The sequence below is a fragment of the Chamaea fasciata genome, unplaced genomic scaffold (assembly GCF_029207755.1).
Source record: "Chamaea fasciata isolate MVZ Bird 193981 ecotype frontalis unplaced genomic scaffold, bChaFas1.0.hap1 SCAF_4, whole genome shotgun sequence".
Lineage (NCBI taxonomy): Eukaryota > Metazoa > Chordata > Aves > Passeriformes > Sylviidae > Chamaea > Chamaea fasciata.
Window position 1 is genome coordinate 19,462,390 of NW_027094089.1, and position 13,904 is coordinate 19,476,293.

The 13,904-nt window shown below is 43.0% G+C and overlaps 1 protein-coding gene across 1 annotated transcript in view; it reads left to right on the top strand.

The window, feature by feature from the left end:
* The first annotated feature begins 2,400 nt into the window (after positions 1–2,400).
* The window catches only part of LOC136288149 (phospholipid-transporting ATPase FetA-like), a 79,651-nt gene continuing 68,147 nt past the window's right edge, over positions 2,401–13,904 (top strand). The window contains exons 1-2 of the mRNA XM_066180977.1: positions 2,401–2,863; positions 9,407–9,485. Of these exons, the coding sequence (XP_066037074.1) occupies positions 9,443–9,485 (43 nt within the window). The 5' untranslated portion in view covers positions 2,401–2,863; positions 9,407–9,442. The remainder of the gene's footprint in view (positions 2,864–9,406; positions 9,486–13,904) is intronic.

Below are 13,904 nucleotides of genomic sequence, written 5' to 3' on the forward strand. Positions count from 1 at the left end.
TGTTGTAATGCTGCAGAGGCTGAAGGACTGGACGTCATTTTCCCAGATGAAGTCTGTGGGTAAGGTCTGAATGGCGTGAATTTAGATCCATCCCACCCTAGTTAACCCTCTAAGACTAGTGGGCATTGGGAAGTGAAGGATTCAAAGGTGAAGGAGCATGGTATGGAGGAGGCTGCCTGGCCAAGGAGACAGCTTGTTTACTGGAAAACCTACAGATTTAACTTCTTCCCACCACTATGGATCATGGCAAGTGACTGCTGCCCTGTTGCATCTGTCCAGCTGAATCTATGCCCAAATTGTGCTGCCTTCAGGGGACACTCAGATACCCATCATATGTGTACACCCTTTATACAGGAACTGAAATTTCGACAAGTGCCAGTGCAGGCAGCAGTGCTCCCTGGCATATTTGGAAATCTGCAAAGGAGGATGCAAATTGTGTGGTGATTGGGAAGATGGTATCCAGTGAACAAAGTCTAAGTAAGGACAAGGACAAGAGAACCCAGAGCTGAGTTCATAGCCCTGAGTCACTCCTGCTCTTCTGAGTGCTTCCATGTGTGTTAAGCTTCCCTGCGTGAGCAGGTTCACTGGACTCCACAAGGAAAGCATAGCTAAGGGAAAAAGTCATGGCCAATGTATGTGAGGTGGATTTCAGTGCCAAGAAAAATCATAAATCAGCCTATTAAACTCTTAGCTATTTTAAAGTCTAAATAAGACCTAAGGCTGGGTGACTTTACGGTTGGTTCCACTTGTGTCAAAGAAAGGAGACAAATTTAACTCTAGGAAGGAAGAAATTACTGCAGCCAAAGTCAAAGGGGTAACAAGCAAGTATAAAGACAACAGCAAAGAAAGTAGTAGTGTAGAATGACTCATAATCTACCAACATATAAAAATGTCATGAAGAAAAGCAGATGAAAAAGTTATAAGAATGAGGAAAACTCCAGAATGACAAGGAATGAGAATGAGGCTTGGAAAACTCATTTGGAGAACCAAATATGTAGAAGGACCAAAATGAATTCAGATCCTTATACTTTTGCTTGCAGGAAAAAATGTGATACTTGGACTGTTGCTGTTGAAATGAGGTGTGGGTGGTGAGGAAATGAAAAATGGCTAGTGCAGAGGGAAATTCTTCTCCAGTTAGATGCTGTCAAGGTCATAATCATCTGAAAATGACCTGTATCTTCAGGAGATCAGTCCTATGTGCCACGTCCCATACTGGCTGTTTGTATGTGTTAGGAAGCCAATTCGGTGAGCATGGTCTCAAATTGGTGTAGCTTGGAATATCCCTGAAGTCACAGCAAAGGGCATAGACTCTTGTTCTTCTTTCAGAAATTGCTTATGATGCTGGAGTGTCGTCTTCATTGTCACTCTGTTCTTCAGCCTTCATGACCAGCAGTGGACCACTACCACTGCAGCCTCCAGAGCCCTCCATACCTTTCCTCTTGAATACAGAAGATTTCATTTTGTAGAAAACACTCTTTGGCAAAGCCTTGACTCTTGTGTTACTATAATTAATCAGCTGATTAATTCATTTAAGTGGGTAGGCATGAAATTAATTTTAACAGTGTTCATGAATTTCCCTGTAGGAAAACTCCAAAGCTGAAGGGAAAAACTGAACACAAATACACATAGAAATGTTAAAGTTTCTTGTGTCATCACAAAACATGGAGATGTTCGTGGCAGGAATTACTGTGAACATGACTATGTAAATGGTGCTTTTAAAAATAATTGCAATTCACAGGTATAGGGAAGCTAGACATGGATTAAAGTTGTAGTTGTCCCAGTTTTGGTCTGGAGATTAGAGCAGCTGGCAGGTAAAATGCCAGGAGACTGGCATATAGGAGGGCACTGGATTGTGAAGGGTCCCACAGCTTGGGAAAAAAGTGCATATTTTGTTTGTTGAAGGTGGTAAAATGGGGTGGGAAGGTTGGAAGGCTCAGGAGCGTGCTGGGGGTTTCTGGTGATGAGGGTCCCCATGGCCACAGTGCGGTCAGGCAGGTGTCCCGGAGGGGAAGGGAAGGTCGTGCTCTTGGGATGAGCAAGTAATTTGGGTGCCAAAGCAGTCCTCTGGCTGGCTGGAGGAAGCTCTGTGGTTGACTTATGCAATTGTGCTGTATGAGGCTTTTCTCTGCAGAGTTTTTGCTACTCACAACTTTGAAAAGCGGGTGAGGTGGAGCCTTGGGATCAGCTTGTAGGACTGTGTCTCTGGGTTTAAGGAGTCCTGACCAACTCCATTGTTAGAGATACAGAGAGAGGGGCTGCTGCTGAGAAATGGATCCTTTCCCAAGTTCATCCTTTTCGAAAGCAATTTGATATATTGGGCTCTTTTACTTGCTTGCTTTCTTTTTGAAAGCTTCCGCGTCAGCAGGAGGTAGGTAAAGCGAGCAGCTCCTGCCTCTGGAGTTAATTTGGGTTCCCCAAGCCTAGATGCTGTGCTTTTGTGCTTTACTCTTTCACTGTTAGTAGCACTGAAGCGTTTTATTTTTAAGGGAGCAACTACACTCTTCCTCTCAACAGGAAGCAGAATATAAAAATAGGGGAGGAAAAAAAAAAGAATTTGGCAAGGAGCCAAGCCCAGTGGCTGAAGTAAGAAGTAGGGAACTTGGAGTAAGTGTAGTTGCCGGGACATTGTATGTCAGAGCGAGTCAGCGGCGGATTTTAAGGGTATCGGGGAGGACACGCGATGCCCATTTCACAGCGCAGATAAGGTTTGCGTCCTTAGGTGAATGTCCTGGCTCTGCGACTGCGAGCGAAGCTGTCGCTCTTGGGAGGGGATAAAGCTGCGTGTAAATGAGAAGAGAGGAGTGTACCGGAGTGCTATGGAGGGCAGCAACTTTGGTGCTGTGACTTTTACAAGGCTTCAAGGGTAAGATTTAATGCTTTCCTTCCGCACTCTTGTTTTTCCTGCCAGTTTTGGGGGGTGGGGGAGGCAGAAACTTGTGGGGTTTTTTTCAGACCCAAGAGTTTTGCGAAGCTTAATCAAAGCGCTCGGGGTTGAGCTTTTCCTACGGGCGAGCTGAGAGACGTCTGGGTGGAGTGAGCTGAGCTGTGCATGATTCCAAGCGGCAGCAGGAGCAGCAGCAGCCGCCCGGGGAAGCTGCTATTGTTTGTTTCAGAGGGATCAGACTGCGTTTCTCTTTGGGAACCCGCTCCACCACAGCTGTTAATCCGTAACTTGAGCGTCGTCGCAACTAACTTACCCAGAGGAGCTGAATGCAGTTTTTTGACTGCCATCCTGGTGTCAGTTTAAAGAGTGTTCTAATGAAGACAGATGGAGGATGTTGGATCATTACTTTAAGACGTGGCAGATAACAGACTGAGGCTGTTTCCCAGCAATTACAGCTAATTGCATTGGCACATTGGAGTGTAGGGGTAGGAACGCAGAATTTCACGGGTTTCTGTATGTATAGATTGGAACAGCACCAGAAAATAGCTGTAGGGCTGGCTCACCTCGTTCAAGATGCCTCCTTCAGGTATGGAAAAAGCAGGGAGGTTTCAGGGATACTTTCAAACTCTTAGCACCAAGTCAGTAGATTTAAACCAGGGGCTACACTACTTTTGTAAACCCTGATGCCTGAAGTGACCACTTACAGTACCCTAAACTTATTCCGGGTTTTAATTCTGCCAAATCTGATTTCAGTCCTGAACAAGAGTAGTTTTTGGATTCAAAATAGACATTTTGGTTGTCTACCCTGCAGCTCACTTTCTGTGTTTGCAAAGCAGGGAGTGGTGCAACACATGCTATTCCCTGTTTTGCTCTTGAAGTATTCAAACACAAGAGGATGTAAGGAGGGGTGGAGAAATGCAAATAGTAACGTATTTCAGTGCTGAAAGATGATTAGTACTAATTACTTCTAATGACTGAAATTTTTGCATCTGCTTTTGGTAGGGAAAAGCAAATGCATTGTTCTCTTTGGAACCAAAATTTGACAAATTTGAGTGAAACGGTTAGTGTAGCTGTCGTTCAAAGGGCCTCCTTAGCAAACACTTTGTGCGGCACATGGCGAGGTCAGTTTGTGCCAGGTGTGCCAGGTCTTTACGCTGCTCTTACCAGAGCCTTGGCAAACACTGCACTGTGATGTCCTTCTTTTGCAATACCTGTGTGTGAATGTGACTGTCCAGGTCCAGCATATGACATGTGGCAACAAAAACCTGGATGAAACAGGGAGATTGAGGACCTGATGTATTTTTAAATCCTTATTATTTTCTCAGATGTGCCTCCAAATACATGTGTAAAGTGATTCATGTTCAAAATTTAAGGACTGAGACCTCGTATTTAACATTATTACTCCACCAAGAGCAGTACACAGTGAAAACAAGAAGTTTTCAACCTTTTTTGTCATGACGTTCAGTGCTTGAGATCTGTTTTCTCATATGTTGAGTTATTGGTTGGATATTTAGTACTTAAGCCTGAAAACTAATAGTGGGTAAGATCAGTGGGTATTTGTGATCATTACATGATCTAAACACAAATTTAAAAAGCCCCAAATTTTTGTGCAACACCTGACCTGACCTAAAAAGGTGAGGGAAGGCATGATATGCTTCTGAATTTGTACCTGCATAGGGTTGTTCAAACTTTTTTGTGTGTATACACACCACACGATATTTGGTGGCAAAACTGACTAGAGAAATCTTGTTCTTCTGACTAATTCCCCTCATTTCTGGGTGCTTGCTTCTTGTACTACAAAACAATTCACTGCCCCCTCAGATCTGATATGACCACTGCTTGAACAGGAATTTCAGTCTGTACTGAGCTATACCCCATGGTCTAGATTAAAATAACCCTTCCAAAAATTATTGTATTTAACAGATTATTGTATTAATCATTTCACAGAGTTTGGGAATGAAGTGATAGGAGAAGAGGCACCAAGTATATTCTAATTCATATTTATCATTGAATCTGATGTATCATATATCTTTGTCCAGAGAAACAGGGCCAAGAAATGAGATGTGTTTTCTATCCACAACATCTACTCTGCATTCATCCACGTTGTGACATGTCTTTTCTCGTTTTGCCACTCAAGGGCTGTGGTGGTGGGAAATGCCTCCCTCCTCCTCCAGTTTGCAGTATAGCGCTCAATGAACCTTTGCAAAATCCACGTGTTGTAGCTCATTGCAACTTACCCCTCATTCAGAAGGAGCTTTGCAGTTTTGTTCTCAAGACAAACCATTGAATTGTGGAATGGTTTGGGTTGGAAGGGACCTTAAATATCCTGTTCCAACTCCCCTGCCATGGGCAGGAAGACCTTTCACTAGACTGGGTTGCTCAGAGCCCCATCCAGCCTGGCCTTGAGTGTTTCCAGGGATGGGGCACCCACAGCTTCTCTGGACAGCCCGTACCAATGCCTCACCACCCTCACAGGAAAGAATTTATTCCTATAATATCTAATATAAGCCAACTCTCTTTCAGTTGAAACCGTTTATTTGGCTGGGCTGAGTGCATGTGGCCAGCTCATGTTGAGCTTCTCATCCACCAGCTCCCTCAAGCCCTTCTCCTCTGGTCTGCTTTCAAACCATTCTCCGCTCATCCTGTACTTGGGATTGCCTTGACACACCTCACTTCTGTCTCTCTTAAATAAGGCAGAATCTGGTTTGTGAGCAAACATCACTTCCCTCTTCAAGACCTGTCAAAGCAGCTTCTCATTGTGGATATTGAAATACCCAGAGCCCTTGATCAAACTGTCAGTAGCCATAAACCTGGTGGATTATCTTTGCAAACAAGTAAGCAACAGAGAGACAGTTCATAGAACCTTATAGGTGTAATAGTGTTCTGTGGTGAGAGGGGATAATTTATTTGTAGCTCATATCCCCAGTTCCCTGTAGGTGAAGAACTGTGAATTTGAACTTTAAATAATTTCTGCTATAGGTCCTAAACATCTGGGGAAGTAACATGTGTCCTGTTAAGCTGAGGGGCTGGACCTGCATGAGTGCTCAAATACTCTGAGCCCCAGTTGATTATTGAACAGTGTAGAGTACCTGGGATAAAAAGAAATGGAGAAAATCCAAAAATAATCAAGTGGAAAACGGAACAACAACGAAGAGTCCAGAAGGGCTGACACAGACTGTGGAAAGCAACTAGAGGAGACTGAAGCAGCACTTCACTTTGCCTGACCACAGCTGGTGGCAGGGAAAATTAACACAAACAGGAAATTGACTTTTTTCTGACTATAGAATGTTTTTTGTGTGTTTATGGGTTTTTAATTAATTCAGGAAAAGGAGGCTATGAAATTGTTATACCAAAATTTGAGAAGTACTTAATGCCACACAACAAATGAAATATGAGATAATTTTTCCCCAATATTTATTTTTCCCTGGAAAGCATAAAAAGAAATTAAAACTGTAATTAAAAATAGATGTGAGTGGAGGAGGCTGATGACCCATCATTGCAAATTTGGAAGGAAAACAAATCTCAGATTTAAAAAATAGGAAAATAAAGAACACAGAACAGGGGCATGAATTTTGATTACATGTGAAATCTGGGGGGGAAGAAATAGGGACGTCGTTCATATATACAGGTGCAAAGATGTTGGACCATGGAGGTAGAATTGAGAGTTTAAAATAACCCAAGAAAAAAGGCCTGGGTCTGAAATGCAGGAAGAGCCAAGGTCAGCCAAGCGAGCACATCTGTCTGCACAAGATGTGATAAGTGAGAAAACGGGAGCAGTACCTGTTGTTCCACCAAAGAGGACAACTTCACCATTACTTGTGCTTATTTTTACACTGGCAGCTGATGGTCAATGTGAGCAGGCAGCCTTACACAGAAGCTGCAGCCCTTGTGAGAGTGGCTTTCCTCTGTAAAGAACTATGGGGGTTAAATGTGTCAATAACAAAGCAGTAAAAGAAGATATTTGCAATATTATGAAAATAAAGGGTACACCTCAATGCAATAGGGGTGTGTCCAGCTCTTAATGCCATCATCTGTGTGCCCATTGAATACTGACACATTTTCAAATTGCATTGTGGTTTGGGCAAGTCAGGACCCGAGTTTTGCCTAGAGGATCAGGTCAGCTTGGGAAGGATTCATACATAACTCCTGGGATTCAACTAAGTAAGCAGGTATTCTAAGTGTGGTGGAAATGACGTACTGGAGAGGTAATTGGTATAAATGGATGTGGCAAAGTTATCTCCCATGTCTAAATGTCCCATGCCCTAAAAGGCAAAGTTTTGCGGGAATTGAAAGCCCATAAGGGTATTTATGCTGGCCATGAGGGTAACTTAAATTTACTGTTGAGTTCAATGAATGCAATCCTGATTTAATGCATTGAAAATCTGTGTTTAATGTGTGAAAAGCTTTTCATGTGTTTTCCATATAAAAGCACTGTACTGTTTCAGTCTTCTTGTCATGCTACAGTCCCACCAGAAACCAGGGTTCAAAGAATCACAGTAATTAACAAAAGCCATGTGTCAGAGCTGAAGGAAGTTTCAGGTTTTTGTTTGGAAGATGTGAAAGTCTATTGTTTGTTTCAAGTTATTATTGCTGAACGAAAGCTTGTAACCATCTTCTCTTCTCTGCTCCCCCCAAAATATTAACATCGTTTTTTTCACCCTCTGCTGAAATTACATGCCTTGTCAATTGAGTACACAGCTGGGAGAGGTTTGGTAGCTGGGAATTGTTTTTCTAAAATGCTTGGAAAATACAGGAAGATCCAGGGTTCATGTGAGTCATGTAATCATCAATATGATGATTATAAGCAGTAAACCTTTTGCATCTTCGTGCTGACAGTGAACACTGACTTTTGTTTTTCTAAAATGTTTTGCAAATACAGCAACATCCAGAGTTCATATGGATCATATAATCATCAATATTCTGATTATAACCAGTCAACCTTTTGCATCCTTGTGCTGCCAGGATTACCAGATTAGTGATTATCAGATCTGTGGCTCCTGGTGCTTTAGGAAATCTGAGGTCTTTACCTCTATGTGTGTGGGGAGTGTGTCTCACTCTTCCCACCATCTTATGGGGAGCTCTCTGTCCTAGTTAGTAGGGTTTTGTAAGACATAATAGTAATTTTAAAACGTGGAAGAAATATGTTGAAAGTGATGGACTGAGGTCAGGGATGGAGTTGGTCAGCAGGGTCAAAAAAGCTTTAGGTTGTAACATTGCATATTTTAACTTTAAGTGGTTTGGCTTCATGGGCAGAGAAATTCTGGGGAGATGTTGTACCGAAACATTCTTTTGTGATAAGCAGAAACAATTGGTTAAGTGAATAGAGAAAGGACATCTTCCAAGCAGAGTGGGCACAGAGAGGCTCCCAAACTCCTCATCAAATTCAGATTCATGCAACTGCAGCTACTAAATATAGCTTTGCTGGAGCATCTGAAGCAGAAGTTTGACATATGCAAGGATTGTAGAGTTTTCTTTAAAGTTTACCTTTATTTTCTGCAAAGACATGAAACCCAAGCTTGCACTGGTGATGTATCAGGATTGCATTTGGGGCGTGGCATAGGCTGTGTTCACACGGTGGGTTTCCAAAATATCACATATTTGCTATTCCTGTCTCCTTTAGGGACTCTTGCTCTGCACAGATAGCATAGGATAAAGTGCAAAAATGACATTCTGTCACCCAGAAGACTTCTTCTAGATAGACTGTGGCTCAGGTTCTCAGCTTGCCTCACTGACCATTTAAAAAACTGGTACTCTGTTCCTGTTGATTCAGGCTCCTGGTCACAGAGCAATGCCATCTTTTCTCACGTTCACAGATTCTCTAGGTTGTCAGCACCAACATCACCTTCAAAGCTGTTAAATAAACTTGACTGATGATTGGGACACTGAAAATTTCACTACCAGCCAGTTTTGATGTGATTTTTTTAAATGCTCAATTCCTCTGCCTATCAGGATTTATTCAGGGCCTTAAATGCATTTCTGGTGCCTGGCCTTAGTTTCTGGGCCAGATAGTTTGTGGACAGCAGGGGAAAAATTTTATTCTACTCTGCCCCAAACACGCAGGATGACCAGCAGTGGACAACCGTGTGAGCCAGCACATGTTGAGCAGAGGCGGATTTACAGGAAACCAGTGCTTCCCGCTGCTTCCTCCTCCTCAAGGAGGTTGGTCTTGCTCTGGGTAGACACGCAGTTCCTCTGTACCTTAAGTACAAGCTCTGAGTGTGTGTTTCTCATTTTCATATAGCACCAATGTAGTGGGAATGTCCTTTTCAGTCTCTCTTCCACTGACTCCTTCTTTGTTCCATGCAGGAGATGAATTCATCAGCATGTCCAAGGTAAGGTAGCCCACTGATGCACTGCAATCTGAAAACCTAATATTGTTTTGTATTTTAATGCATTCTAGGTGATAAAACTCTGGCTGTTGGATGCAGTGCTTAGGAATTTGTTTCCCCCATTTATTTGGCATTGAATTACATGTATGTGCTGCTGCATGTGTTGTGAATTGCCTTCTCTTTTCTCTTGCAGAAGTTCCATGGAGTTGGACTAAAATAAAGTTTTGGGATGTCTCTATTTGGATTAAAATTTGGAAAGAAGAAATTGAAAGGTGAGTGTGGTCTGGTAATGCCCTTGTCATGAGAGAGCAAAGGAATGTAAATACAGCACACTGCAAGTCCTTGAGCTCCTGTTTGGGAGCATGTCTGGCCCAGAGCAAGGGAAGATACACTTTCTTTCCTTTCCCTCCATTTCATATTGCCTTGTAGGAGTGCTGCGGTCTGGGTGCCAGTGAATGGGGGCATATCTGCAACAGGACCAGCTACAGAGTTTGTGTGCTTTCATGACACGACTGCCTTGGGGAAGTTGGATTTTGGTGGTTTTTTTGTACAGGAATCCTTTGTGGGTGTGGGTGGATGAGCAATGCACAGTGCAAAGTTCTGATGCAGTCTTTGGATGATGAAATGTACTGGTGCATCTCAAATTCTGTGTTCAGTTTTGAGCCTCTCACCAGAAAGACTTTGAGGTGCTGGAGTGTGTCCAGAGAAGGGAAAAGCTGGTGAAGGGTCTACAGCACAAGTTTTATAAAGAGCTGCTGTGGGAGCTGTGGGGTGTTTAACCTGGAGAAAAGGAGCCTCAGGGGAGACCTTATTGTTTTCTAAAACTATCTGAAAGGAAGCGGTAGTTAAGCGAGGGTCAGTCTCTTCTCCCAGGTAAGCAACGGGACGAGAAGAAATGGCCTTGATACACCAGGGGAAGTTTAGACTGGCTATTAGGAAAAATTTCTTCACAGAAAGGGTTGTCAAGAATTCGAACAGGGTGCCCATGGCATTGGTGACGTCACCATCTCTGGAGGTGTTTAACAGATGTGCAGATGTGGCATTTAGGGACAGGGTTTAGCGATGGAGTTGGCGGTGCTGGGTAAACAGCTGGATTTGCTGATCTTGGAGGTCTTTCCCAATCTAAACAATTGTATGATTCTATTTTATCATGGCAATGGCCCAGAAATCCCCCCTAGTCAGAAACAGGAAGAAGAGTAAATTAGAGACGTGCACCCTGAGAGACCCAGTGTGCAGTCTCTGGTAGGGGATCAAGGTCTGCAGACATGGTGAAGAGGGAAAGTCTCTAGACTTTCCTTTCAGGGTGTTCCTCTCTGTATTTTATGAAGTTGAAATTACTGCCCTATTTGTATTTTGACAAGAAATTATTTTCCAACCTCTCTGAGCTCAGAGGACTGAACAGCTTTTTCCCAGGGGTTTATTTTTGCAATTGTGCTGCTGTTTCCCCTTCCTGGACCAGGGCAGACGGTGAGCCCTGGTGTTAAGACGGGGGCATCCGTTTGCTTCTCTGACAGTCCCAGGAGAGGAGGTTGTGATTGCTCCCAGGGAAGGATCTCTGCCAGTCCCAGATCTTTTTTACTTCATCTTGGCTTTGCAGATGAGGGAGCACAGGATTATATGTGAGCCACCATCTACTCAGGGCACCCCCACTTGTAAAGAAGTAGCTGTTCAGATTATCAAAAAGATTCTGTTGCTGTATTAGGAAAGTGGTGTGTTTTGCCTGGGCCTGGGCCTGGATTTTAGCCGGGAAGGGTTCAGTCCCCCTCCCTCAACTAAGCATTCGAGAAACTCAGATCTTCCTAGATATTAACCCTGTATTTTATTGGGAAGAACAATATCTTTTCCCATCTGACCATCAGTTCAAACCAATGAAGGCAAACTGGAAAAAGTTCAGAGGACTAAGGAAGCAGAGGTGATCAGGAAATGAGGAGCTTCCATAACAGGAAGCTGAAAGTGTTTTCTCCTCCTCTTGTGTTTTTAATTATCTTGCCTTGCAGCCTCAAAGCTATGATTTCTCCTTGCAAACATTTAACTAGGTGTGAATGCCAGTGATAAAGTGCTATTTTAATCCAAGAGTTTATAAACCTTTGTGTTTATATAAGTCCAAAGGACTGTGCTGCCTGAGAGCAGGCAAGGCCCTTGCACAGGGAACATCTTGCAGGGGCAGTGCTGCTTATGGAAAGACCAAATCTCTGTTCCAAAAGCAAAGCTGGATGACGTTTAACCTTGCTCATGATATGACTTTTATTGGAGGGAATGGATTACCTCAGGCATCAGCTGCTGGACCTGGTATCAGGATTGTTCCCATGAGATCCAGCTTTTCTCCCCAGCAAGGCATGGTTTCCACATGAACTGAGGTGCAGGTGAAATATGATAGGTGTAGTTTAAGAGGACAGGTTACATGGTCTTAAGTTTCTTGGAGATAAGGGTTGGCTTTTTATAGTCTCAAGGTCTTTATAGGAGTTGTCAGGAGTGTAACTAAAACACAGCTCATGCTGACATACAAAGATGCCTGGAGGAAGCCAGTTGCCCGATAATGTTGGTGAAGCTGTTCCAGCTGAAGCAGGGAAGTACATCTCTTAGATAAGCGGCAGAGGTGTTTCTATGGAAAAGGTGCCTGAGATCTTTTACACTGAGGTTTGACCTACAGTGAGCATGGGCGGAACAGAGAGGAAGGGGGGCACTTCTTGTTCATTGAGAGTGTGGAAGGTTGAAGATGGCTGATAATTGTGGAATATCTCTGTTCACTGGCTTCTTCCCATGGCAGTTTAGCTCAGAATTGGAGCTTCCTATCTAGAGGACAGGGACAGGCAGGTACTGTCCATGAAAAAAATGGGAATAGAGAGCAGGGAGAATTTATCTACACAGCTGGAAGAGCAGTCATTGCTGCAGTTTTGTCTCCATAAGCTCAGCCTCAGGGCACTGTGAGAGGAGGAAGAAGGTTATAAACTGAGCTAGGGTTTTTGGAAAGTTCCACTGGGTTTTCCTTATTGCTGGTCACCAAGGCAGCTGGGCTTGGGGCAGTCAGGCTCTGGCCAGAGCTTGGCAGCTCCTGAAGAAGGCAGTCCATGACTGGCACTATGGGACATCAAGCTCAGCTGCCTTCTGGGATCCCCATTCTGATCCGATGGGAAATGTTTCACCACAATAGACATTGAGTATGAAAAATGTATTTATTTTTGCATAATTTCCAATGAGGGAAATAACTGTGAATTGAAAAACTTCTCCTAGTTTGTTTCAGAGCTGTATTTATTTTTATGATTTTTTGCATCACTTCCTATCATTGTGCATTGCTGTTATTAACAACATGTGCAATTGTGTTAAGCTGTGATATTTACCAGCATGTCTAGGAGATACTGTTTTCTAGTTAAGGAAATAACATGTGCCAGCCAGTCACTATCAGACTAGTTTTCAAAATAAAAATGAAAGACTATTTCAGCTGCTTTTCTTGGCATGCTAATACTAGTCAAAATGATGTGAACTACTATCAGACATAAAACCTGGACAGAGATATAAAATTCTAAACCAACTGGGTGGGAGGTGGGGGGGGATCAGTTTTTCTAAATGAAGAAAATATGATTTCTACTGCTGATATATTTGAAAAATGTATATTTTATTCTGAAGTGGACTGAAACAAGTATGAAAAGACGTAGATGCTTCTTGAGAATTAATTTGTTGCCAGGCATTTTTGAGACATGAAGAGTCCCCACCTCTGCCCAGAGCTAGGGCAGGTGACTGAGACATTGCCAGGAGTAGGAAAGGAAGGAAAACCAGAACTGGTGTTGTTGCAGGAGATGGAAAAAGGGGGAGATGAGTCAGCCTATGTCCCTTCCTAGAAAAATCTTAATGGGGATATTTTCAGGTTTAAAATTATCCAACACTTCTTCCACCTGTGTTCCAAGAGTGCTATTTGACCACAAATGTTGTACATACTGGCCAGATCTGGGGCATCCTTTTGGAGCTGTCTTTTCTTCTTTTCTCTTTCCTTATGGTTGAAGGGGTCCAGGAGGGAAAGAGAAAGAACAAAGAAGTACAGGGGTCTTATCTAGTCTCCTATTTTGGGAGGGTCCTGGCATTCAGCCAATTAGGTATGGACTGGTAGCGAGGACATTCCAGAGGGATCAAAAGGCGAGAGACCATTCCCCTAAAGAATTACAGCATATGCTGCTTTTAGAAAGGGGCAGGGTCTAACATTGAACTTTATGTTGATGTTAAAAATCTATTAGACCAGAGGCAGAAATACTTCCAGTTCATCCTCAGGGTTTTTTTATTTCAGACCTTTCATCTGCTGCATGAAAATGGAGGTCAGTACATCACCAATGCGGGTCCTCTGTTAGTGATTCCAGTAGCAAAATAATCTGGCTTTCTATACCAGGGGTATATGGAATGTTTTACCTGTGTGAGAAATTCCACTATGTGTGGTGCTTGTTTGGTGCTTAACAAGAGGCTGAGCTCAGTACCAATCACCAAAGACACGGTCTATGACCACAAAAGTGTATTTCTCCATTTTATTTCTTCAGGAGGAAGGAGGATTCTTGGTTTTTTGAGGCAAAAAGACATAATAGATATATTTATTTAATAATGGAGGTACAGGAAGGATGAAAGAGTGCTACACCCATTGATCATGGTGTCCCTGTAAGGTCATGATGCATGCTTTTTCTTAATTAAATGCCTCACACTCAGCACAGTCT